Source organism: Artibeus jamaicensis, unplaced genomic scaffold, assembly GCF_021234435.1.
Source record: "Artibeus jamaicensis isolate MK-2021 breed Jamaican fruit bat unplaced genomic scaffold, CSHL_Jam_final scaffold_847, whole genome shotgun sequence".
Taxonomy (NCBI): Eukaryota; Metazoa; Chordata; class Mammalia; order Chiroptera; family Phyllostomidae; genus Artibeus; species Artibeus jamaicensis.
This window is the reverse complement of record NW_026522057.1, coordinates 16,761,285-16,788,822: the sequence shown is the minus strand read 5'-3', so window position 1 is coordinate 16,788,822 and position 27,538 is coordinate 16,761,285. Positions and strand designations below refer to the sequence as shown.

At 44.2% G+C, this 27,538-nt stretch overlaps 1 protein-coding gene across 3 annotated transcripts; it reads left to right on the top strand.

The window, feature by feature from the left end:
- RCAN3 (RCAN family member 3) lies at positions 1–27,538 on the top strand. 3 transcript variants are annotated; one of them, XM_037135888.2, is made up of 5 exons: positions 7–330; positions 7,076–7,330; positions 22,465–22,638; positions 23,543–23,714; positions 25,121–27,529. In XM_037135888.2, exons 2-5 carry the CDS (start codon positions 7,136–7,138, stop codon positions 25,303–25,305), a joined length of 726 nt encoding a protein of 241 aa, XP_036991783.2. In that variant the 5' UTR covers positions 7–330; positions 7,076–7,135; the 3' UTR covers positions 25,306–27,529. The 3 variants fall into 3 exon arrangements, with proteins under 3 accessions (XP_053516467.1, XP_036991783.2, XP_036991782.2); XM_037135887.2 differs by having other exon boundaries at positions 7,073–7,330; XM_053660492.1 differs by lacking the exons at positions 22,465–22,638; positions 23,543–23,714 and having other exon boundaries at positions 1–330; positions 7,073–7,330; positions 25,121–27,538.

The following is a 27,538-nucleotide window of genomic DNA, read 5'->3' as shown; positions in this document are numbered from 1 at the left end:
CTGCCGGCGACTGGGACCCGCGCACCCCTCCGGGCCGCCGACCTCGGGCGCCTGCGCCGCGCTTGCTCCGCGGGAGGACCGGGCGAGACGGGGCGGGAGTGCGCGGGCTGGTGCACGCGCGCGACGCCAGCCCCTTGCTTGGCCCTGGCGCCGCTCGCTCCCCGGCCTAGGCTGTCGCTCCGGCCGGCGTCGAGGGCGTGGCGGTGAGGCTCCTTGCACCGTCTCTGACCCGACTGCCGTCCGGGGTGTCTGCCCAGGCCCGGCTTCTCGTGGCGCCCCGTCCTCTCCCTTGGCTTCCTGCCTGGCTTCCTGCAGCAGCCAAGCGCTCAGGTGAGTTCCCTTCGCAGGGTGGGGCGAGTCTCTGGCATTTCCGAGCCAGGTACGCGACCAGCACTGGCGGAGGTGGTGGTCCAGCCCCTGTCGCGCCCAGCGTCTCCTTGGATTCTTCTAGGGTGGTGTCTTGGGGAAAAAAAAAAGAAAGAAAATTGTTGTCGTTTCCTCTTCACCAATAATTTTCTCCAGAACAATTGGTTGACTTTCTGAAAAGCTGCCAGGCCCAATCTGAAGGCAGGAGAGGTGCAGTCAGTAAAACGGAGAAGGCCAGAAGTTGGAGCCCCTCGTTCTCTCTCACTCCTCCTCGGATAACCATCGCATTACTTACTCGCTAACTTCTTGAAACTTGTCTATCTGCTTCCATCTGCTGCCTGGACCGGTCGAGCGACGATGCTGTTTTCAGGTCGCTTCGTTCCAGCTTCCGTGCAAAATCTGATCATCTCCTTCAGGGATTAGGAGTCTGGTATAGGGAGCAGTTCAGATCCGAGTTCCAGGTACAGACCAGGATTATTTAAAGTGATGCTGTAGTGTAGTAGGAAGCCAAAACCATCCACTCCCCCTTACTGAAAATAGCACACTACATTTATTCTGCCTTTTCACAGAACTCTGCATTTGGCAAAAAAAAGTGCAACTGACTTATTTGTGGCTGTGATTACATATCATTGAGGGCTGTTTCATTAGCTCTAATGGTTCTATATTAAATTAAAATTATATAAATTCTATAAAAACACAATATTGAGAATGAGAATATAGACGGTGCATCATGCGAATTTGTGCTTTGGGGTGGGGAGAGTGCACGGTATTCTAGAAGTGCACTCTCGAGGCGGGGAGACAATGAACAGCCTGAAAAAAAAACAACAGCCTCCTTTTTAGACATGCCATCAGTTTTATATTTTACTGGGTTGGCAGTAAAAGTTGGGAAGATATTTCAATGCTTTTAGGGCAAACAGGATTTCCCCCCACTATCGAATTGTCCTATTTGTAAAGCTTTTAAACATGTGCATCTTCAGGGTTACAAAGGGGAACCAGTTTCACGTGGTCCTAGAGGATTTGTTCGTTGAAAGACTTAAGCCGAACATGAGAAATAGTGTGATTTGAAAATCTGCGACGCTGAAGCCTGTGGAATAATGGAAGCTGTAAATTTCAATGTCATTGGCTAGTTAGACCCACAGAAGCTGGAGTTCAGACAGTGCATCTCCATTTTTCCCTTACAATGTAGAGGGTATAGTGAGAGAAAATGAACTGCGTGCAGCAGAACAAATAGTATCAGGTCTTTTTATATCCCCACTCCAATTATTCTTTAAAATCCGTTATTGTCATATGTTCTGACAGTTGACTTTGGTGTTTGTTTCTGTTCTCTCTCGTGCTGACAACTACCGCTGTTCCTGGTGGGGCACTGAACCTCAGTGTTTACAGCGGACCAATTCCAGATGACCTGTGAAATGAGGGCACAGGTCATGGAAATATACCAAAAAATTGAATTTTCACCTCTTTTACCTTACAGTTGCACCAATTTTATTTTTTACCACAGCTGTTAAAATGTAGTAAAATTCTACCTATAAATGATGAATGAGGAGGGACTAGAGGTAGAGGCTTGTAGATAGCCATTCATTGATAATCCTGAGGGTTTTTTTTTTTTACAAAGAAACTTAATCTAAATTTATAATTTAGAAGTTTGGAAGAGGAGTATAGTAGTTCAGCAGCATCCGTGAGTATTTTCCATATGTTACATGTGAAAGAACAAACAGAACAAAAAGCCGAGTGACTTTTCCCAGGTGATGCCTCAGGGCACTGTAGAACTGGAGATGGGGTACCAGTTTGCTTCCAGGATTGTTCAGTAGCATTTTGAATGCATCAAAAAATAGTAAGTGCATCTAGCCTGAGGTATGTGAAATGGTCACCAACTTGAGAAGCATATGATTTTCAAAAATTATTTTTTTAAAAAATCCTGGAGGAGGAGGAGGAATTTAGCTTTTCTGATCAGAACTTAAAATGCAAAGTCAAATCCATGTGCGTGACATTTTGGCTTGATGGATTACTTTCGTCACAAGACTTGTAGCAGAGCAGATGGTCACGCCACTTGGACTTTTCCACTCATTTGATGTTTCCATGAAGAAACCATTTGCCGGAAGCCAGCCACAGCTGCAGCTAGGCTGCAGGTGATGGTGAACTTTGCTTGCGGAAGGTGGGGGACAGCCCTTTGTGTCGGATGAGTCTCTGCTCCCCTGGGTCAGTAAACTGAGGGACAGCTTGGTTTTGTCGTAGTTGGAGTTGGGGCAGAGTTAGCAACAACTCCGGTAATAACAGCATGGAAACAGTATATACTTTTGTAATTATTTTCTTGGCCTAATAAAACCAAGCCACTTTTTAAGTACCAGCTGAGTTACCTTGTAAGATGATTTCTTTACACATGCGTGGGGATTGTCATGTCCACTGGCTGACTTTGATCATATCTCTCTGTTAAAATCTAAGTGCATTTAGAGGGTCAAAAGTCATGAAGTGGTTGACAGTGTTGACTTAAGCTATCACCAAAAACATCTCATGGCTTGCCTTTAGCAAGGAAGCCGCCATTGGGATGACACGGTGTGTATTGGACATAAAATTTGGGGAGGCCTTTTTCAGCTAGTTCTCTGATTTTAAATCTTGAAACGTTTTCATGCAGTAGCCGTAGTGCTACTGCTTGTGGTTGCTGGTTCAGAATGGGTGTGTACTTGCAAGGTTTTCTAAAATGATACATCCGAAGTGTGAGTTTTACTTTTGTAGCCATTTTGTTGCTTGGAATGAGATCATTTGGGTGTGGATTTTGACAGTGCATTGCCATAGACCGTGCCTGTGCGAGAATCATTACTGAGTGCTGACTCTCTGCAAAGTATGACTCGGAACACTTAGCATGTATTCTTTCACTTAATTCTTCTACTGTCCAAGGATTATTATTATCTTCTTTTTATAGTTGAGGAAACCAATAGAGAAACAAAGCAATTTGCGTAGTAACAGTACTGGGGGAGCCAGAGTTTAAATCTGGAAAAGTATTGTGGAGCCCGAGTCAGGTCTGATGCAATATACGTAAAGACCGTTCAAACTTGTTTGCAGTTTCTGTGGTGCTTCATCCATCAGTCCATCCTTTTAAACGGTATCAAATACACGGTAATGTGTAAGTGAAGAAGATGTACCCAAACTAGAAAGATGATCGAACTATCTTGTGGCAAAAAGCAAATAATTTAACAATAATCTTGAAAAGTTGGAGAGAAAATAGCTACAAAGGACCTTATTGGGATAACTGACAGGATTTGGATATGGACTCTGACTTAGATGACGGAACTGTATCAGTGTTAAATGTCCTGGTTTTATCATTGCAGCGTGGCTTGTGTTAGAAATGACGGTTGTGCTTACACACTGAGGTGTTGTTGGGGAGTTAAGGGAGCACACTCATCTTATTCTCCTCAGTGGTTCGGAGGAAAAGTATATGTGTAAAAACAGGGAGAGACTGAGATTTAAAATGGGTAAAAGCGTAAGTAATTGGTAACTGGGTAAAGAGTAGATAGGAATTCCTCAGTACTGTTCTTAAAACTTTCGTTTGAAAATATATCCCCTCCAAAAAAGCTACCCAAAAACAAAGATAGAAAACAGGAAACGAAGGTGTAACATTCTAAGAATTTTTTTTCAAGTCAGGTAAAGGATCGTTTCCTGTGCTCTGATTTTTTTTTTTAGGGGTTGGAGGAAGAAGCTTGAAACAACAAAAAAATCATATCAAGAGACACCTGACTTTCTCAAATGTGAAAATCTAGCCATTCAGAGCTCACCAGCTCTCCACCCTCCAAAAAAGGGCTCAGTCCTTTCCTCGCCTCTTTGTAGTGGGTTGGAGATGGGGTGGGGGGAGACCCAAGACATCAGTGTCACTAAGAGCTCAGATACAAAGACCGTCCACTTCAGTTGACACTGCAGGTTAATTTGCGTCGGCCATATCCTGGCCCTGCCTGAAAACCTTCGGTGGCATGCTGGTGTTGAGTGGGTCCCATGTCAGGACACAGTAACCTTGCTCTCAAGGGCACCCCTCCCACACCTGCCTTTCTGACTTTGTCTCACGCCACCCCACCCCCACCCTGTACACTCTGGCCGCATCAGGTCAGTGATCTTTGGGCAATCGGATCTTTTCGTCTTCCCGCCGATGCCCATGAATTGTTGGCTCCGCTTGGAAAGTTCCCCTTCTTTTCTGGCTGAAATTCTGTTTGTCCTTCAAGGCTCACCGTAACCTCCTTTGGGAAACTGTCCCTGGTCTCACACAGAATTACATTTTCCTCGGCCTGTGCGGCCTGGTCAGTGGTGTAGGTGACGTGAGCGGGTCAGTGTTACCTGCTCTCATTCAGCAATCCTCATTAAGCACATACTGGGAGCTAGAAACTGTGCCAGGGACTGGGGGTTCAGCTGCCCTCCCGGTCTGGTAGCCAGGAGTGATTTGTAAACAAATAGTCATAGAATAGGTATGTAACAGAGAAATAAACAAAGGGCTGTGAGAGCTACATCTGCTCCAGACAATTTAGTCTTGAAGAAAAGATTACAATGAAAGCCACAGTGAGATACATTTCCCTCCTTAGCGGGTTCCTTTCCAGACTGGAGATTTCCAGCACAGTAATCTAATTAAATGAATAAATTTGAAACAATGGTCATCCCTGTGGGGCTGCTGAAGCAGATATAGTCCATAGAAGTCTAAAAATAGAAGCCTGGAACTCAGGAGAGGGGTTGAATGGGGAGATAGGAACCAGACAGAGCAGTGATCTTCAGTGAGCTCAGGCAGGAAAGATGTAGGAGCAGGTCACAGCCTCGTGGAGCTGTGTACTTTCTCCAGACTCCCCACCCCTTCATTGCCCAAGGTTCTGCTCTCACTTCCTCTCAACCTGGGTGGCTCCTTCCTGGCTTAAGAATCACTATGTGGAACCAGGGACAGTGTTGACACACACATGATGTGTGTGCACCTGGGGCAGGCATGGAGCAAAGCTGAGACGTCCTGGTGGGGAAGTAGTTAAATACTTGCATGTGGATAAAAACCACCCAGGAAAGGGAGGAAGAGGGAGAGGATGGGGAGGAAACTTTGAAGAGACAAGTTGTGAAGGGTGAGTGGAGAAAGAGGAGCCAGTGGCAAAGGCAGTTGGCGAGGAAGACGAGGCAGGAAGGACCAGGACCCAGAAGGCAGAGGCACAGGGGGGTCCCAGGGGGCCTCGGGTGGGTGGCAGGGTCCCTGCTGCAGAGATGGGCTGTGGCCCGAGATCAGGCTCCAACCGTGAGGAAACCATTGCTGCCCACACCGAAGGCAGCTTGAACCAGCACATAGCGGGCAAAGTCCGGCCACACCGAATTCAGGAGCAGCTGGAACTGAACACAGCCAATACGGCAGTGTTTCCAGCAAGTTGGTAGGAAAGGGGAAGGAAGGGCAGAGAGGTGCAGATTGAGGGGAAGGTCGGATCCCAGAGGAAGGTTTTCTTGACTGTTGGGTGGGTGGGGAACGACAATCTTGAATAGCTATGTTTGCTGAGGAAAAGGGACAGATGGAGGAGGAGACATCAAAAGCATAGGAGCCAGTTAATGGAACAAGGTCCTTCAGGCATGGCTAGATGGCCAGTGTGGTTGAGAAGAAATTCTTGCTTGGAGGAAGCTCCTGGAGGATAAGAACCACCCCTTATTTACCTGATAGCCCTAGTGATCCCTGCGTGCAATGGGCATTCAGAAAATGTTTGTAAAAGTGATTAAAGATTTTGCTTTTCAGAATGCCCTTCCTGATTGTTGGAGTAGAATAACAACAACAAAATAAACACGATTTTTATCCTGTAATTAACATTCTGTAACTTGCTCTAACTAAGCAATGTATTTGTGTTCTTTGAAGTAACAGGGTAAGCAAATTGGGTGACGTTGAGGTAGTGATGATCACGAGCACTTAATCTTCCTGTGCCCGAGATTTCTTGAGCTCTGTTACAGCATCTTCACAGGTGTTACCTGCAAGGCGTCCTTCTTGGCGGGGGTGGGGCAGCTCATTGGAGGAGGAAGATGCGTGCTCCCGCCCTTTAACGGAGAAGACAGCCGCAGCTACATGCTTTGGGGTTAGAATGATTGATTATTAACTATTCAGAAAAGAACATCGTTTTGATTGTCACCTACGTCAGATTTTTGTCTGCTGTAAATGTTTCTGATATTAACAGAAACTGACTTTATGTAGAACTTTTGGTTGTGTGTAACTTCATTCTTTGGGAGTATACCCAAAAAAGCCAGCTTGCGTAAAGAAGGCGGCGTCGGCTGCTCGCAGGCTGGTTTCAGGGCGCAGATGGTGAGTGAGTCTGTGTGGGCTTCGCTCCCCGCGCCAGCTTCAGTGCTGCCGACCCAAAACCCACAACAAACATGTGAAGGCAGCTCCGGTTCACATTTTCCTTCCTACGCCTTGTAAACTCCCGTACATATTGATGTTATCTCGTTTTCTGTTATCTTTTTTTACCCTCAGTTTCACTAGAAAACTTTCTGCCTTTTTTTTTTTTTGGTATTATATCATTGCCAGTGAACTGTATTGCACAAAATAAGCGAAGCAAATCAAATTAGCTTATATAGAGTTCATGTATGAAGACTGTAGTAGGTTGATTTAAATGCTGATTTATCTTTACTGAATGAAACTGTTGCCTTTGATGGATTGTTTCCTTGAGAATCGATTGGAACCTTACTTCTTGGCTCTCAGTCTTCTCTCTGTTGTTTTCTTGTTTAGCAGCGGCTGCCTGGTCGAGGTCTTAGAACTTTAAAAACAGAAAAGACCTACTTTTAGGGGATAATGCTGAGGGACACTATGAAATCCTGGAATGACAGCCAGTCGGATCTCTGTAGCAGTGACCAAGAAGAGGAAGAAGAGATGATTTTTGGTGAAAATGAAGACGACTTGGAAGAGATGATGGATTTCAGTGACCTGCCCACCTCGCTTTTTGCGTGCAGTGTCCACGAAGCCGTGTTCGAGGTGCCAGAGCAGAAGGTAGGCGCTCACCCTGCCCTTCCCTGCCGTTGGCGGGGTGTTGCATGTGCGTGGATTTGGGGGAGCAGGGCCGAAGGCTGCCCATTGGCCAAGTTCATTACGGGTCCATGACAAGTACAGAAAGTGTGCGTCAACCTTTAGACGTTGCTGTAGCGTTTTCATTACATTTTATAAGAGTATCAACCTGGCCCTGGCTGGTGTGGCTCAGTGGATTGAGTGCTGGCTTGCATACCAAAAGGTTGGTTCGATTCCCACTCAGGGCACATGCCTGGGTTGCGGGCCAGGTCCCAAGTTGGGGGTGTGTGAGAGGCAACCTGTTGATGTTCCTCTCACACAGTGATGTTTCTCTCCTCCTCTTTCTCCTTCCCTCCCGCACCCCCTCTAAAAATAAACAAATAAAATCTTAAAAAAAAAAAAGAATATGAACCTGCAACAGACAGGATGTGCTTAAAAACCAGTTTTTCCCCCACAAGTATTTTGAGAATCACTAGTTTATAGTGAATCAGGTCTTACTAAATGCATTCATTCATTCATTCATTCACTTTTGGAGGCCGTAGTTAAGAAAAAGCCACTGATTTTTAGTGTGACTTCCTGTTACCTGGGAATAGATCCACAAAAGTAGGAAAAATTTTAAAGTCTTTTTCTAGGGCTAGTTACATAATTAGGACTATTTACAATTTCATTGTAACAGATTTGCTAACATTTTGTTTTACTTTCTACGTTTTTTTGACTTGGACAAACTGATTATGTTTATTTTCTTAAGGTTACTCTCCTTTAGTTCATGTATTATTTACCTGGAAAGAAAGAGGTTTTGTGTGTTGAGTTTTCCATTATGGCCTCCCAAAGTCTCTGGGCCTTAGTCCCACGAAGTAACTCATTTCTCGAGTGGGTGTAAGTTTTGCGTGTTCAGAGGCCCGTGGGCAGCCCTCCCACTTTGTATCTCTGCGCTTAACGTGTTCTCCTCCCGGTGACCTTCCTGGGCAGAACCCCCGAGGGCGTGGCCCGGAGCACACCTGAGTGCCTGCCGTGGGCAAGGCGCTGTGCCGGTCACTGCAGGGGGTAGAGCAGGCACTTAAATGCCTCCTGCCTCAGTTTACAGTCCTGCAGTGGTGAGAATAAGTCATTTGATGGGAGATGGAATACCAGTGTCCTTAGAGACACTTGAAAGTACGTTGGGTTATCAGCAGAGAGAGAACCCCAGTTGGTTGGAATAAACGATCGTACGGGAGGTGGCAGTGGAGTAGAGCTGCGGAAGTTGGTAGGAGGTTAGCAGGGAAAGGAAAGCGAATTCTGGCCAGCGGGAAGAGGGAGCAGAAGAACGGAATCACGAAAAGTGTGGACCACTTCAGTGAGTCGGAAGCAGTTCAGTGTGGCTGGTACACAGGTGAGATGTAGCCAAAGTCAAGGGCAGTCGAACAGAAAAGGTGAGTGTGGAACATCTTGCAAAGCTCAGGAGCTTCTCCGTGTGTGGTGAATCATCTGAGCAAAGGAGCTCCGGTCAGAGTCACCTTTCGGATTTCGGACGGTCACCTGACAGGTGCAGGCAGATGGTGGAAGGAGGGCAGCATGAAAAACTATTCGGGGTTATACAAGGGTGGGCAAAAGTAGGCGTACAGTTGGGAGTACACGAAACACAGTTCACTCTTGTATTGGCATTTATTAATAATTCTATTGATCGGTTTTATAACTGTAAACCTACTTTTGCCCACCCCTGTATTCAACCTAAATACATATGTTGGAAATTGTATCAGGAGAAATTCTAGTAGCAGTTCAGTGGACTTCAGGTTTGCTTTGTACATTCTTAGTCATCATAAATTCTATACGATAGCCTTCATGCTAATAAACTGAAACTGTGAAATATAAAGTGTTTCTATAACAGAATTATGTGGATCATCAGTTGGATACAAACCGTGACGAGAGTCAGATGCTCCCTTTGCGTTTTTCTCACCACGTCCCACTCTCCTCTTGTTGCCCCCAGAAGACCCCATTTATGCAGGTCACCCACACGTGTGCGAAAAACAAAGCAGAACAAAACCGTTTTGGTGGATTAGAGGCAGGGTAATCATAATTGCAATTACACACTTTATTTTTCAAAAGAATTTTAGTTTCTTTTCCCCTGACTTGAAGAGCCCTTTGTCTTTATAATTTTGTAATCGTTGGAATGAGCTTTTACCTTGTCCGGAATAGTAGATGAAAGAACACTGACACCATTTCTATACACAGGTGAGTCTCCCGTTTAGGTCAGTAGGTATTGGCTGCACATTTTCATCTATGCTTCTTGAAAATAGTGTGTCTGAGGTGGAGGAGGAAAAGTAAAGTATATAATAAGCCATAAGAAACATGAACGGAGGCTTAGCTCTTGGTTTAGAGTTTTGCAGCAGCACAGATGGTCATTTTTTTGTGTTTGCTCAGCTCATCGGTAGTTCTGCTGCAGGTTCAGGGCCTCGTTTTTCTATAACAGATTTGCATATTTCCCAGTATGATTTTGCTTACTTGCTCGTTGTTTTTAACTCCAGTTTTCTCTTTGTTAAAATAAGAAAAAAAATTAAGCAGGCTTCTGAGTTGAACATGAGAGGTTTTAAAAATACAGCTTGGGTTTTTATAATGTAGGAAGTAGGACTGTTGTTCGTTTTCAGTCTGTGTGTCTGAGGGGACTCCGTAAATGTTAATGCAAAGCAATATCATTGATAAGATTGACTTTATAAAGAAATGCATGTGGCTTTTGGATTACAGTCCCTTCGCACAGCCCTAAAACTGTCTCTGCTTATTTACTGACCATAGGACATTTGGTCTGAGTCGTTTTCCTAATGGTTGGGGTGTGTGAAAACATCTCTGCTTGCTCTCTCCTTCCTGCTTTTTTGATCAATGACACTTAGTATCTAATACTATTCTCAGCACAAGGTAACACCTGTTGAATGTTTGTTGAATGAATGGACTCTGTAAGGTGGTTGCTGAGGATTAGTGCGGTGATGAAGAAACAGAATTATGAGCTGAGTGAGGTTAAGTGGTATGTTGGAGATTCATCCAAAATTATGATTTCAGACACACCGGCCCAAAACCTCTTGTGGTCTGTGTACTCACAAGCACAATATAAAGCTTTCTATTAAGTATTTAGCTCTACACCTTCTGTTTAAAGAAGAGGAGAAAGTATTATTTAAGAAAAGTAAATGGTCTTTGGAAGTTAACTGAATGCACTGATTCTCAGGTTTTTAAATTAAATCAATTGTGTGTTTTCTGACACAACCTTCAATCCAGAAGAAGTAAGTCCTTCTTTGAGAAAAGGATTTGTTTTAAATTTGGGAACTGAAAAAGGGATTTGAAGGAAGAATGGTTCTGTTTAATGGACTCTGTTTTTAATAGTACCTGGAATATAATAAGATTTCTGTAAATATTTGTTTAATTGAATATGTAGCCATTCTGGCCACAAATAAATGGAAAAACATCCTGTGTCGTGGACTGGAAGACTTAATGTTGTTAAGATGTCAATACCACTGAAAGTATTCTGCAAATTCAGTGCAATTCCTATCAAAATCCCAATGACATTTCTTGCAGAAATAGAAAAGCTCATCCTAAAATTCATGTGGAATCTCAAGAGACCCCAACTAGCCAGAGCTTGAAAAAGAATGAAGTTGGAAGACTCACACTTCCTGATTTTAAAACTTAATGCAAAGTTACGGTAGTCAAAACAGTAGGTCCTTATATGTCAATTATACCCTAACAAAAATAAAAATGAACCAGTGTGGTACTGGCATAAAGACAGGCAGGCATATTGACCAGTGGAATAGAACAGAGACTCCAGAAATGAACTTTGCCTATAAGGTCGATTGATTTTCAACAAGAGTGCCAAGACATTCAATGGGGAAAGACAGTTTTTTCAACAAATGGTGCTAGGAAGACCAGATACTTACATGCAAAAGAATGAAGTTGGACCCCTACCTTATACCACATACAAAAAGTAATTCAAAATGGGGCAAAGACCTCAATGTCAGAGATGAAACTCCTGGAAGAAAACATAAGGGGAGCACTTTTTGACCTCGGGTTTGGTGTCATTTCTTGGATCTGACACCAAAAGCTTGGGCAACTGTAGAAAACATAATTAAAAATGTGTTCCCGAAAGGTCACATCAACAGAGTGAGAGGCTGCCTACAGACTGGGAGGGAATATTTTCAAATCCTATCTGATAAGGGGTTAATATCAAGTGCATGAAAGAACTGAAGCTCAACAACAAAAACCAAACAGCCCGACCCAATGATGGACAAATGACTCGAGTAGACATTTTCCCCAAAGAAGATACATGAATGACCCATAAGTGTGTGAAAATATGCTCAGCATCACCAATAATCAGTGAAATGCAAATCAGAATCACAATGACATACCACGTCACACCCTTAGAATGGCCATCACAGAAACAGAGAAGTGTTGACAAGGATGCGGAGAAATTGGGACGCTTGTGCGTTGCCGGTGGGATGTAAAGAGGAGCAGCTGTTGTGGAAATCAGTGTGGAAGTTTCCTTGAACATTTAAGCACAGAATTACCATGTGATCCAGCAAGTCTGCTTATGGGTACATTCATGAAAGAATTAAAAGTGATTCAAACAGATGTATCAGTGTTTATAGCAGCATTATTCATAGCAGTCAAAAGGTGGAAACAACAGAATAAACAAAATGCAGCCTATACACACAGTGGAATATTATTTAGGCTTTAAAGTGAATAAAGTCCTGATGCGTGCACCACGGATGAACCTTTGAAAAGAGTACGCTGAGTGAAACGAGCCAGACACAAGAGGACAGATGTTGACGTGAGTTGCCTGGAGCCAGCAGCTTCAGGGGGACAGAAAGCAGAACGGTGGTTGCCAGGGGCTGGAGTGAGGGGGAGTAGGGAGTTGTTGGGTACAGGGTTTCACTTTGGGGTGATGAGCAAGTTCTGGAGTAGTGAGGCACAACTGTGAATACGGTTCATGCCACTGAATCGTACACTTAAAAATTACACCCTAAGAATCCTGAAGCACCAGTTCAGCAGCACAGTTTACAATAGCCAGGTGCTAGAAGAAACCTAAGTGCCTGTCAGGAAGTGAGTGGATCAAAAACCTATGGTCCATTTACACAATGGAATACTATACAGCAGAAAGAAGGAGCTCCTACCCTTCACGACAGCATGGATGGAACTGGAGAGCATTATGCTGAGGGAAATAAGCCAGGCGGTGAAAGACAAATACCATATGGTCTCACTTATAAGTGAAACCTAATCAATAAGACAAACAAGCAAGCAAAATAGAACCAAAGACATTGAAATAAAAAACAAATTGACAGTAACCAGAGGGGAGGGGAAGGGGGGTAATGGGGTAAAGAAGAGGAAGGCTCATCAAGGAACATATATAAAGGACCCATGGACAAAGCCAAAGGGGGGAAGGATTTTGAAAACTTTTCTGTAACATGTATGTAAGAGTCAAAATGCCTCGTAACTATTTATCTGTATCAGAACAACTAATGACACCTGTCCTGCATCAAAGCTTTTCCCCCACAGCCTCAATTTCAGTTGGAAAGATCTGCCAGTCTGCACATCCAGGTTCACGGCTCCTGAGTTCTAAGAAACAGCCAGATTGCCCGTGTGTATATGTTCTTAATCCGTCGGAAGCACGGTGCTCCCATGGGGGGGGGGGCGTAATTCAGGAGTGCGCAAGCTCAGAGTAGGCACACACATCACCTCCACACGGGCTGGCAGAGCCCGGCTGTGAGGCTGGTCGTTAAACTTGTGCCGAGGAAAAGTTTTAATGGAAGATCGTCTGCAGGGTCAGGATACCCTCACTCCCCAGCATTTATGTTGGAGCTTCATAAATTAATTTCGGTAACCATGTCGTTATTACTTCCTAATCTGATTTACATTTCTATTTGTATTAGTTTTTAAAAACATTTTATTTATTTATTTTTAGAGAGAGGGGAAGGGAGAGAGAAAGGGAGAGAAACATCAGTATGTAGTTGCCTCTCATGCACCCCTTACGGGGCACCAGGCCTGCAACCCAGGCATGTGCCCTGACTGAGAATCGAACCAGCGACCCTTTGATTCTCAGGCTGGCACTCAATCCACTGAGCTACACCAGCCAGGGCTATTTTTATTAGTTTTATAGGTTGTATTATAGTAGGACAGCAGCCCCGGCTGGTGTGGCTCAGTTGGTTGGAGTGTCATCCCTTATACCACAAGGTCCACCGGAAGGCCGTGGGTTTGATTCCGGTCAGGGCACATACCGTGGTTGCAGGTTCGGTCCCTGATCAGGGCATGTACGAAAGGCAACCAGTTGATTTTTCTCCGTCTCGCAGTTATTATGTGCTTTAATGACTCCCTATCAGCCATTTTCATTTGCTTTAATGGCTTTCTGTTCTCCTCTGTGAGCTTGTCACTGTGAATACAGGCAGAACAAGTCATTTTCAAGGCTCTCATGAAAGAGTTAGCTTTAAGAAATAACAAACAAAACAAAAAGGTAAAATTAATAAACAAGGTTAAAAGCCACTGAAGTGAAAACTATATTTTTTTAATATGTAGAATTTGAGTGTAAGTACTCCCAAAAAATCCTTCATATCCTCTCCCTCAATTCCAATCTCAAGTTCATGGCAGAATATCACAGAGTCCTCAGTCTCATAACTTATCATCCTCATCAGAAAACAGAGAAGCAGTTTTCTTTGCTTCCAAGGGTCACGTGCCGAAGCGCCCTGGGAGGGTAGACACCGACCTCAGGACTCGGTGGTGCACTCTCACCACCACCCGGGGCTGGTGGGCGGGCACGTCTCCTAGGTGACCGCTCCAGCTGCTCCGCGCCTCCAAATTACTAAAGGACAACTGCAAAGGGCAGGTTCCAGCTTCCTGACGGAACCCCCATAGCAGCCACTGTCTGGTTCATTGTGTCATCTCTGGTCGCTCGCCTCCTGCCCCGGGATCCATGTCGTGCAGAAGAGCAGCTTTTTCTTCCTTTTTCTGTGAGCACAGCGTGGCAAGTAGACTATTGCACAAGCTCCGCCCTGTTTCTGCTCATAACGGTATTGGTGCTCCCAGCTCACTGTTCTGAGAGCTTTAAATTTTCACTCTTTCTATCCTCAGCATTAACCCAGTGAGCTGGGTGCCCTTATCATCCTCATCAGCAGGCAGGGAAACCGTGGGCACAGCTTGCCCGAGGTCACACAGCTGTAATAGAGCTGGGAGTCAACCTCAGGCAGCCTAGCTCCAGAGTTCTGTTAGCTGAGAAGCTGAGTGGCTGGTAGAAGCCCTATGACCGTCCTGCAGTTATCTGTCCAGATCGTAGACTGCTCCTGAGGTCTGTCCTTTGTGGTCTCATGCTTGAAGAAGTGAACGCCCTGTTACTGGATGCAGAAAGGATCTTTGTTTGTACCAATGACCAAAGAGCAGAGAGCTTCCGGTTCTCAGAATGGGTAGTGTCCTCTCATGTCCTCCACTCAGATGTGGAGGAGGGTGTAGTATGTTCAGCAATGCAAGTGCTCTGTCCCCAGAGTCACAGGAAAGAGGCCACCATATTGACAACATCGTCTGGGCCACTGGAGCATCTGCAGCCAGCACACACCATTCTGAGGCAGGGCTTGAAGTTCAAGCTGAACCTGGACTTGCCTGATCTTTCCTCCTTCGTGGACAGGAAGAAGCGGAAAGAGGAAGTGAGGATTCAAGTGGACATCCTGGAGAGCGGAGTCATGGGTGTCTCCGTGCATGTGGCATGGACATAGGGCACTGGGAACAGCAGTCTGGGCAACCGAAACTGTTCCCTTTTCCTGGGGAGACATACATGGCTTTCAGAGGAAGAACTCTCTTGTGTGATTTTTCTCACCTCTGATGTCTTAGACCAAAACTCTGTGTTTGAATCCAAGTGCCCGGATGAGTTGGGAAGCCTTCCGTGTTGGGTGGGCCATCCTGACTCGTTGGATTAGATAATTGCCCTCCTGTAATCCGACTGCCTCTTCAAGATGCCCATCAACCAGCTCAGTGGGGCAGCACGAGCACGTGGTGAGCAGGAGGCGGAACTTGCTGCTTTTTACCACTTGTCTGCTGTTTCCCCAGTTCTGTTTCATCGGCGCTTCCCTCCAGGGGCTCTGTAACCTGCTCCTCTGTCTTCCCTGCTCTTTTCTCTTTGGTAAAGAACCAGAACAACCTTGAGTGGAAAAAGAATTGCTTCTGCTGGGGACTGTCGGGAGCTGGGATCTCATTAGAAGTTCTCACTGTTATGGTTTGAAGATTGTGCCTCTCCTCTCAACAGTCCCCAGAAAAGCCAAATGAAAAGTGCTCGTTAGACCTTCCAGGCAAGAAGGGGCTGGAAAGATGTATTCCAAGTCATGAAATCCAAAGACCTACAACCAAGATTGCTCTATCCAGCAAAGCTTTCATTTAGAATGGAAGGGCAGATAAAGTGCTTCTCAGATAAGATCACATTCAAGGAGTTCATCATCACCAAGCCCTTATTATATGAAATGTTAAAGGGACTTACCTAAGAAAAAGAAGATAAAAAATATGAACAGTGAAAGGACAGCAAACTCACAGTTATTAAGAACCACACCTAAAACAAAAGCAAACTAAGAGGACAGCCAGATCAGGAGCAAAACCATAGAAATGAAGATCACATGGAGGGTTAGCAACAGGGGAGTGGGAGGAGGAGAAGAGGGGAGAAGGTACAGAAAATAAGTAGCATAGACGGTAGGTAGAAAATAGATAGGGGGGAGGGCAAGAATAGTAGGGGAAATATAGAATCTAAAGATTTAACTTGAGACACGTGGTCATAAACTAAAGGGGGGGAATGGTGGGGGAGGGGTGCTCAGGGTGGAGGGGAATGAAGGGGGTGAAATAGAACAACTGTAATGGCATAATCAATAAAATATATATTTTTTTAAAGTGCTCTTGTTTACTCATGAGCGGTGGGGTTTGAGTGCCGCTGATTGAGCACAGTACCTTTGTATCTAGTAAAGAGGGAGAGGGAGGGAGTGTGTGTGTGTGTGTGTGTGTGTGTGTGTGTGTGTAGAGAGACTTTTCTGGTAGACGTCCTGGCTGCTGCCTAATCAGCTTAACTGTGCTGCACTTGGGCTGCAGCTGCGGTGGCGCCTCATTCCCCTCCTCGCGTGGCAGGCTGGGTTTTCGAGGTGTTTTGAGGCTAGCGATTGGCCACCAAGCTGCTTGAAAATGACCTCTGTGCTGTGCACACATCTTCTGTACAAGCGCAGCCATGGATCTTTCCCAGTTGAGCCACAGGAAAGGAGGGGAACGTTTTTATAACCAGAATCACTACTAGCAGTTGCTCTCCTGACAGGAGGCGGACCATGTAGCTGACGGAGGCCGCCTTACCTGCGCCCGGCCAGATCCGCGCTGCCATGTGTGGGGCTCTGAGGGCCAGCCTGGCCACCTGACCCCACTCCTTCTCTTGTTTTACCTCATACTTTTTTAAGTAATAATTTGGCAAAACTCACCTATAGTGAAATGCACATATCTTAATGACACGATTTGGTGTGTTTTGACAGTATCTGCTCATGTAGCCAACACTCCATTTAGGAATATTTTTATCCCCATCCTAATACCAACCTGTAGTTTGTTCCCATCAAAAATATATCATTGGCCCTGGCTGGTGTGGCTCAGTGGATTGAGCACCGGCCTGCAAACCAAAGGGTCACTGGTTCAATTCCCAGTCAGGGCACATGCCTGGTTTGTGGGCCAGGTCCCCAGTGGGGGCGTGTGAGAGGCAACCACACATTGATGTTTCTCTCCCTTTCTTTCTCCATCCCTTCCTGTCTCTGTAAAAATAAATAAATAAAATCTTAAAAAAAAAAAAAAATTATATATATATATATATATATATATATATATATATATATATATATATATATCTCATTAATTTGACCACCTTCCTGTGAATGGTAAGGGAATATTTCAGGTCTGAGGGAGAAAAAAATTATAGTCCTTTAAGAATTCATCATCCAATAAGGTAGAGTATATATTTATAAACATGGTAACCATTAAGACAGAAAAGTCAATGTTGAACAGAGTATTTTATATATTTTTGTCAATTTCCTTTCAGTTTCATGCTTCTTTCTGTTCTGGAAAGGTGATGAAGGCAATACAAGTGCTATAGGCCAAAGGTTATAGCAGGATTTAAAATTTTTCCAGAACTCGTACAAGTGCCCAGACGATCAGAGTCGCGTGTTTTAGTTCCCCGTGCCTGGGAGCATTTGCGTTTTGTGACCGGTGAAGTCTCCCTCTGGCTGATGCCCAGCAGAGCCCTCCGCCCCGTGCCCCGGGCAGAGGTGGAGACCACTGCGGACGTCCATGAGCCTGCTGCCGCGGTGCTGGTGAGGCGGAATCTTCTGTCTGGGATCCACAGAGAGACCCAGCGTGTGAAAACACTCTTGCTTTGGGACGCCAAAGACAAGCTCACTGCTGAGGGCGCTGAAGCAGCGCTTCCTCTCCACCGTGAGATCGTGCCTCTCAGTGTGGAATGTTGGCGGGCAGGCGCCCAGGGTTCTCCCAGTCCAAGTGCAAAAGTGCAGCTAAATTGTTTTTGTGGTTTGTTCCTCCGTGACAGTGATAAAGCTCACCTTCTCTGCTTTGGGATGGGAGGAGTTGCAGAAAGGTCGCTTAGCCGCCATGCTGTAGGGCCTCTTCCACTCGCTCCTGCAGCCGTTTTAATAGGCCTCTTGCCCAGCTACCAAGTGCGCTTCCTGATTTCCCGAGAACGTTGTTGGTTCCATGTCGTCTTTGCCTGTTTTAGGGGCAAGTTGTGTGTGGTCATTTCTTCTGCAGATTGATTACACAGGTGACTTCAGCATAGGAAGGCAGCTTCTGGTCTGCATGCTGAGGAAAACATTTTATATAACAGGAAAGGCCTCAGGGACCAGTTTTTTAGACTGAAATGTTTGTATTATTCCTCCAGATGCGATGCCCCACAGGGCAATACCAAGTGACCACTGAGGAAGTCGTCAATGATGATTCAGGTTTTGTGGGCTCTCCGTTACCTTATCAGAGTAAATGTGTAACTGTCAGCCTGTAACAGGATGGTGTTCATTTTGTATCATTAACGAATTCAGAAACTTAGAAATATGGATTATTTCAAAAACAATTCTTAGGAGGAAAAGAGTGATTCGATTTCTGCATTGAATGATGTTTGTCACAAGTCAGCTATTCATCATCACAAGTCATCCTCAGTCTGCGCTGACGGATTACGATGTCCTTGCTGCCCGTCTGCAGTCCCCTAAATCCCTCTGTGCACTTGCCAGGTGGTCGGGGACAGCCGGAGGAATCCACGCGTGCATGCCGGCCGATTCCTGGGACAGCGGAGCCCCCAGCTGAGGGCTCTTGTCTCCTCAAATAGGAAACGGTGATGTTTTCCTTCTACATTAATTTTTTGCAGCATCTCGCAGCCAGAAGTCAAACATCTTATAAATCATATTTATGCTATACCAAGGGGGAAAGGGAAGTGAAGGAGGGGGAAGAACTAACAACGTTTGTAGAAAGCTTACTGATCAAATCTTATGGCTTTATTTTGAATAATTATCCGTTAGCTCACAGGTGTTGGGATTCAGAAGCGAGAGAGCCGCACCCCGGCTGCTATCACTGCTCTGCACATCACAGTCAGCTACAGTGTGTTTCTGGAATGGTAAAAAAGTTGTTTTGAAAGGGAAGAGGAAGAAGGATGTGATTATCAAGTAGCTGTTTAGTTTGCAAGATAGCTTGCGTTATTGTTACTATAAAAAAATTCCTTGTTTTGGGGGATTAGAAATAAGTATATGATCCTTTTCCCCTAAGAAAGGAAAATTGTTTTATGTACAGAATGGCAAAATACTAATTTTTGGATTGAGCGCGGGCCTGTGAACCAGAGGATCGTGGTTCGATTCCCAGTCAGGGCACATGCCTGGGTTGCAGGCCAGTTCCCTGCAGGGGATGCACTAGAGGTAACCACAAATTGATGTTTCTCTCCTTCTCTCCTTCCCTTCCCCTCTAAAGATAAATAAATAAAATCTTTTAAAAAGTACTAATTTCTTATAAGCGATGATTCATTATTTCTTCCTTAGTTTTCTTTTTTTTTTCCTTTAAATTTTTATTTATTTATCTTTAGAGGGGAAGGGAAGGAGAGAGGGAGGGAAACATCAATGTATGGTTGCCTTTTGTGCGTCCCCTGCTGGGAACTGGCCTGCAGGGAACCAGCCTGCAACCCAGGCATGTGCCCTGACTGGGAATCGAACCTCTATGGTCTGGTTCGCAGGCCCGCACTCAATCCACTGAGCTACACCAGCCAGGGCTCTTCCTTAGTTTTCATTTTCATTGTGTTCAGTGTTGGTGTTTCTTAACTAGGTCATGTGAGAATTTTAATATTTACTTAGTATTCAAAATATGTTGAAAGTAAGCATCTACCAAAAATTAAGTGGAATTTCACAAAATCTCAGTTCTAATTTTTTTAAAGAGGGATGAAACCAGCCATCTTTGAAATAGATGCTGGGGAAAACTGCCTAGAAGTATTAATACTGATTAGTATTTAACACATTTACATTTATATTTCTTTTAAGAACTAACATCTATTTTTTAAAAGATTTTATTTATTTATTATTAGAGAGAGGGAAGGGAAAGAGACAGAGAGGGAGAGAAATATCAATATGTGGTTGCCTCTTGCACGTCCCCTACCGGGGACCTGGCCTACAGCCTAGGCATGTGCCTTGACTGGGAATTGAACCGGCAACCCTCGGGTTCTCAGCCCATGCTCAATTCACTGAGCTACACCAGCCAGAGCCTGACATCTATTTAAAAATCCTTACTATTCCTATAATGTTATTTATTTGTCCATATTACTTTAATGTGTAGAAATAATAAATACGAATATTATTGATCTTACAGCTCACCTCCTTTGTGGGACATTAGAAAGCCAGTCCTTAGCGCAAGGTCTGGCATGAAGTTGGTCACTTAATATATTTTCTTAATGAATGAATACAAATAATATAATTTTTTGGATAAAACTCATTTTATAAATAATGAGGGATATTTGAACATGAGGAAAAGAGATATTTGTACACAAATCTGACATATTTTGTTAAATTGAAGGCATTTCATAGCGGTAGGTAAATGGTCGAATTGAGAGATGCTGATACACGAGGGAGTGTATGATCTTCACTTTCCTATCAACAGGCCATTGGGAGATTTGCACGGAGCCCCAAACCAGAGCAGTGTAGAGGTTTCTTTAACTGTGTTACTATTAGTGAGCCTAAGAGTGTTTCTGAAGGTACCGAGAATGTTCTTGGGTCTCGTTTGTTGCATTTCATTTACTGGACTATGGTGTAAAAGTGACCAGTAGAGAAAATTTAATGTTGCTATTCTTCTGATAACTGAAGTTCAGTTTCTCGCTACCCCAGTGCATTAACAAATGGGAACGTAACTTTTTTCCCCTCAGCCTCATGAAATGACTCAAATATTGCTCTCCTTCCCTGCTTGCTGTATTCCGTCTCAAAACACTTAGGGCGTGTACCATCCAGGTTTACCTGAAAGGCTATTTTTGTGGCATCACATTCTCCCTAGTGAACCTCGAGGGAAAATCTGTATTGTTTTCTTTTGTAAAAAGAGGAGCTGTGTCTGTAGGATATTAGGCATCTGGACAGAAGGTGCTAAGGGTACAGCAGCATCTGTCATAGGAATTTTATGCAGAGGGGAGACTAGCAAAAACCAGACAGTGAACGTAGATAATCTGAAACAGTGGTAGTCAGACTGGACTTATTGTCAGGCTCATGCGCACACACACATTCCTTACATGAGGTGCATCCAAAATATACGGGTGCAAGAAGGTTAGAAGTGAAGGATGGACATTGAGGTCCATGCAGTGTATAACCAGAGAAAGCTACAGCCACTGTGTTAACATCAGACAAAAACAGACTCTACAGCAAAGGCATTCCTAGAGATAAAAAGCACCACTACCCAATGATTAAAGGTTCAGTCTGCCAGGGGGCAAAAGCAACTCTGAACTTCTGTGTACACAATATAACAGGACTTTAAAGTGTGTGCGGCAGCCCCAGCCAGGTATCTTCCTGGTACACCAAGGTCCACCTCCAGTCAGGACAGACAATAGTCAACCAGTGAATACGTCCGTAAAGGGAACAACAAAACGATGCTTCTCTTTACTTAATCTAAAAATCAGTTTTAAAAAAGAATTTTAAAGTATATGAAGGAAAAGTGACCAAATTGCAGGGAAAAATAAACCCACCAAAGAGTGAGAGGTTGTAACAGACCTCTCTCAGTAATACATAGTTCAAATAGAACTCCCCCCCAAAATTAGTGTATAGAACTTTTAAAGAACACAAGCTAAACTAATACTGCACGTATTTACAAAACTGCACCCAAGAGCTGTGGAAACATTCAAGGACACGTAGAAAATTTATGAGAGTTGATGACGTAATTGAACCAAAAGCAAGTCTCAAAAATGTTGAGGATTTGGCATCACTGTGAATAACCAATAAGAAATAAATTTTCTCCAAAAGAAATAAAGTCATAGCAGCATCGTAGTAGCAAAATACTGGAGGGAGTCCAAATTCCAGAAGCATTAGATGAATTTTGGTATGGCTTTATAACGGAGTACCATATAGCAGTGAAAAAGAGTGGCTTACAGTTACACACAGCAGCAAGGAAGAATTTAGAAGCAAGTTATTGGAGACTACATACCACACAACTATATCTGTAGGCATACAAATGTAGAACCGTTAAGAAAAGCGAGGAATCACAAACACAAAATTTCAGAAATGGTTACTGGGAAGAAGGAAAGAAATGAGGTGGGGGAAGAAAACAGCCGCTCACTGGGGGCTTGAAGACGGTGGTGATGTTCTCGCTCAATAATTGGACACGTCTGTGTCATTTTTTATACCTTACATTTATTTTGTAACACTTTACATTTATCTTATAGTTTGAATTTAAAACGTTAATCACTTTTAAAATAAGTGCAAATTACAGAACTCAGGCTATGAATAACAGGACACCTGCAAGAAAAGGGTGCTTTTTGGAGGGGAGAAAAAGGCAAATTATAATGGGTTCTATCCCATGTTTATGTTTTAATAATTTACATTTCTTTTTGGTAAAGGCTTTCTCCTTTTTCCTTCCATCTCTCTGCCCTGCCGCTCCCTAACTTGTAGGAGAGATTCGAAGCACTTTTCACCATCTACGATGACCAGGTTACGTTTCAGTTGTTTAAAAGCTTCAGAAGAGTCAGGATAAATTTCAGCAAACCTGAAGCTGCAGCAAGAGCACGAATAGAACTCCACGAAACAGACTTCAATGGCAAGAAGCTGAAGCTGTATTTTGCACAGGTACTTCATAGAGCCAAGGACGCTGTGCCCAACCTTGTTCCTCTCCATCCAAAAGTACTGACCGACTGACCTGTTCCATCAGAGGTCTTGGAGATGAGCAATCCCCGTCAGCAAATAATGTAAAAATATCGTTTCTTTATTTTACAGATATATAAATGTATACATGAAGCATATTTGCCCCCCTAACTTTGTCTTGCTTAGACTAATAGTGAAAGGAATTCATTTTCCTGGTAGCTTTTCTCAACTGGGGTTTTATGAGGGTTAAGCCCAAACACCCGGAGATCAGGGAATTCACTTCTCTCCGAATATCCAGAATGGCACTCATGATGCAGCATCCTTGGGAGATTTGAGAAAATACCTGCAATCCCTTCTGTGTTCTGGAACAGATGAGATGCCCTGTTGAAAGTGGCTGCTGGCCGCGGGGGCGAGCAGGAAGGTGGCAAAGCCCGGCACCGCAGGGTTGTCTTAGCATTTAAATTGCAGAAGGTTCTGTGGGCTCCCAAGAGTTGGCCGTACTGATGCTGTTTGTTGACATGCCTCTGAGAAACCAATTTCTTCTCAAATGAATTGGTGAAATGAAGGCATTAGATCTCTGCTGATGCACTGTTTTATTTTCAGCAAAGTATTTTTTTCTTGGCCTCAGCTTTCAAATTTAAAAAAAGAGAGAGAAAGGTTTGTTGTCTCACACTCCAGATGAAAACCAGAAAGACCAAACCCAACCAATGGGAGAGGGAGAAATTAGAGAGAAATTTTGAATTTTCTCCAAAGAGATGTAACAATTAATGGGAGAGGGAGAAATTAGAGAGAAATTTTGAATTTTCTCCAAAGAGATGTAACAATTAATGCAAAGATGAACGTGAAGAAAATAGCCCAGCTGCGACCTTGAGCATCTCCTTCCCTGCAGGTACAGACCTCCAGTGAAACACGGGACAAGTCGTACCTGCTGCCGCCCCAGCCGGTCAAACAGTTCCTCATCTCCCCTCCGGCGTCCCCTCCGGTGGGGTGGAAGCAGGGTGAAGATTCAATGCCTCTGATAAATTATGATCTGCTCTGTGCTGTTTCCAAATTGGGACCAGGTAACAAGCACCCCTCTTTCCTTTTTTTTCCCAAAGAAACTTTTGTATTGAAGACGATATTCCACAATTTGTGTTCTAGCCAATAGTGGCAATGGAATTCGGGTGAAGGATGAAATTGCACAAGCCCGGGTTCACCAGCATTTGCTAACTTTGTGATCTTGAGCAGTTTACTTAGCCTCCAGTCTTCTTCGCCTGTTTTCTCATCTCATATAGGGATCATACCCCTTGGCTGGTGTGGCTCAGTGGATTGAGTGCTGGCCTGTGAACCAAAGGGCCACCAGTTCGATTCCCACTCAAGGCATATGCCTGGGTTTCGGGCCAGATCCCTTGTAGCGGCCCCACGAAAGGCAACCACACATTGATGTTTGTCTCTCTCTCTCACTTCCTTACCCTTTCTCTAAAAATAAATAAATAAAATCTTTTAAAAAATAGGGATCATAGTAGCTACTTTTCAGCGTGGTCATAGAATTAGATGATATACGCATAATACTCCGTAACTCTAACTACAGTTTTTACTGCTGCAAGTCCCACCGGTACAGAGCAAGCCGTTGGTGAGCAGCGGCTGCCTTCCCCGCCCTGTCAGAGCATCAGACAGACGGCCGCTACGGAAGATCAGGGAATTGGTGGTGTTACCATATTATCCCTTCCAAATTCTTCTCTTTATCTATTTTTCATTTCTTCTTTTTCCTTCTCTTTTATTTCTCTCGTCCCTTTAGAATAATATAAGAAATCCGTGCCATTCGTTGCTGGTTCAGACACGTTGTCCCCCTAAGGCAGTGTCGTGTCTGTCACAAGGGACAGAAGAGTCATTTTGAGGGGAAACGGTTTCGTTCTGATGTAGATGTGAGGGACGGATCTTGCATGTCTGAGGTTCTGTAATGAAGGGATTGCGGATGCCGCCTGGTGGAGCCTTACAGATGTCTGCCAGAGGGGAGGTGGGAGGGGACAATGGGGGCGGAGGGTGTTCAGGAACATCTATAAAGGACACGTGGACAAAACCAGAGGGGGCTGGGATGGGGGTGGGAGGTGGGGATGGCTGGGGGGGGCGAGTTTGGGGGGGGGAATGGAGACAACCATGCTTGAACAGCACTAAAAAAAAAAGTAAAGAAAGCAAAACAAAAACAAGTGTCTCCCAAGGAAAAATCAACACCATTCTGAAGAGTTTCACTTGTTTTATTCTTAGAACAATAATTAGCATTTTAACTCCCAGGCCTCAGGGCTCCTTACAGCTCATTTCTTGAAACAGCAAAACTTCCCGAGAATTTTAAAGTATCAAAGCTCTAATGCTAAAACGAGATAAAGCAGGAGATTTAAAGATTTAAAATCCAATAATCAGCGGTTAAAATGGGAGCAGAAGGAGAAGTTTCCAGAAACCAAACTCTTCTTTTTGCTGTTGGCTTCCCCAGGAGAGAAGTACGAACTCCACGCAGGAACTGAGTCGACACCCAGCGTTGTGGTCCATGTCTGTGAAAGCGAAACTGAAGAGGAAGAAGAAACAAAAAACCCCAAACAGAAAATTACCCAGACGCGGCGCCCTGAACCTCCCACCACAGCCCTGAGCGAGCCCCAGACCTTCAGCTGTGCTCCGTGAGCCCTGCGGGCGCGGTGGTGCGAGGCGGCGCCATCCTGGGGGGCAGCCACCCAGCTCACGGCCGTCCTGCTGGCGCGCCGCTGCCGCCAACCGTGTAGGTGAGGTGAGCAGGGTGTGAGATGCAGCGCGGTCCCCAAGCCTGCACTGCGGACGTGGCAGTCCAGAGTAGAGGCTGATTTTACCGGTTCGGGGTTTTAACTGGTACTCTGAACAGCACTTCGAAGCATTAGCCCCCAGCGTGCAGCATTTTTAAATAGTAGCAAATTAGGAAAACAGCCCCCTCCAGGAATGTTCCCTTCCCTGATTCCATGCAGCATCGGGTACCCAAAAGCTAGAACCGTCGTCACCGAGTGCAGTACCAATTTTATGACTTTAATCGTCTTACAATTTTAATCATCTAGTGTGGTATTTTTGCACTGGTATGGTAACTTCTAACAAAATCTCTTGATCAAAGGTTAGTTGTTATTCGGTATCCCTAAATTTTTTTGCATGAAAAGAAACCTGAGGTATAGAATAATCCATGGAAAATCATTTTCCTCTAGTATTTTTTTCCCTCAACTTTGGGGAAGAAATGCCAAACTTGCTTCGACTGTCGGAATCCAGGTGGCACCAATCCGTGTGCAAGTCATCCTCTTACCTGGGACTCGAGGAAGGCGATGCACCAGCACTGTCCTCGTGCGTGGCCCCTCCCTCCCTCCCTGAGAAAGAGCTGCTACTTTGGAAGGGGGACATGTCACCCGAGAGCTTGACTGATTGTGAGTCAGGTGGCCACTGCAGTCTGCCGCTTACCTAACTGTCTTTGGCCGCTCGTTAAGGTTTTCTATGCAATGCATGTTCGTGTGCGTCATTCACAGACTGAGGTTAGAGGAGGTGATGATGAGATTTTCTGAAGACCATCTGAAAGGTGTCCATTGAAACATTTTGCAGCTTGAAAGGAAAGTGACACTCCCTTTCTCTGAATTAGGGGGAGATGCAGGGGCGATCGTGTTGGTAGCCAGACTTTCTTTTTTGGTGACACTTTTTACCCTGCTTACATTATAGTACGCATTTTCCCCTCAAACAGAATTGTTTCTCACTTACGTTGCACAGTGTTGAGCCTCCTAAAGTAGAAGCAAGCATCTTTTTAATTTCGGGGGATCTATTCAGACTTGAAAGTTCTTTTTATAGAAAAGTCTCGTAACTAAATGCTTTGCTTTTGGTCAGCGGCTCTGCCGATTGTCTGCTCACACTGCTGTTTTCTGCTCACACGCGCCTGGCCTGTGTATGGGAAGGGGTTGCTCATGTGAGTTTGGACTGATACACCAATGTGGCTGCCGCCGGGAGGGGAGAAACACGCAGAAGATGCAGGCCACGCTGTCTGTATGTTTTCAGTAACATGTTTTTGTGGTGTAGATGTTCTTATTGTGGTAGAATTTATTTCTGAGGACTTAAGCTCTATTGTGTTAAAAAAAAAAAAGTTTTGTATGTTTTCCTTGTCCTGAAATACTCCAAGGTGATAAACTCGTCTGTTTGTATATATTTATCACTGCTACACCTCAATGTAAATTTAGTTCAAATTTGTGATTCCATAAACAATTGATTAAATTCAGATCACCAGTTGGCAATTTCAATGACAGCCACCAAATTGAGCTCTTTGCCAGTTTTAGTCTTACCTGGCTGCACCAGCTTATTGTTGCAGAATGGACCCTGTAAGCCGAGAAATGTGTGTATCGCTGCCAGTGGCGATTTTTAAGTTTCCTTTTAGGTAATACTTGTTCACTGTCATTTTCTAAGTGACCAAAATCCACACTTTATTATTATTTCACTCGGCTTTCACTCTCTACCTTCCAGTGAAAGAATATTGTACCCTCAATATGTAAAACTTTCTAAAAAGTCAAACATTGCAAATTACCCACATTTTTTTGTTCTGTTCCTTTTTTTGAGAGCATTAAATAAATTGAAGAAAAACTTAAACAAAATTAAATATACATGTATAATTATTTAATATATATATTATACTTGTTTGGGAAAACTAATATTTTCATTCTTTCTAAATAGTATTCTGTTTCCATCATATGAATTCTAAAAGAAAAACCATGAAATGCCCATTAGCTTTTTAATACTGTGAAGTCAATCAGGATCTCAACGGGTTTTCTGGTCTCTGTCCTTCTTTGGTTATTTTATGCACATTTCATAGAATCATTTTTGCAAGAGATGAGTGTCTGTGTCTTTTTTAAAAATTCCTTTTAATAAG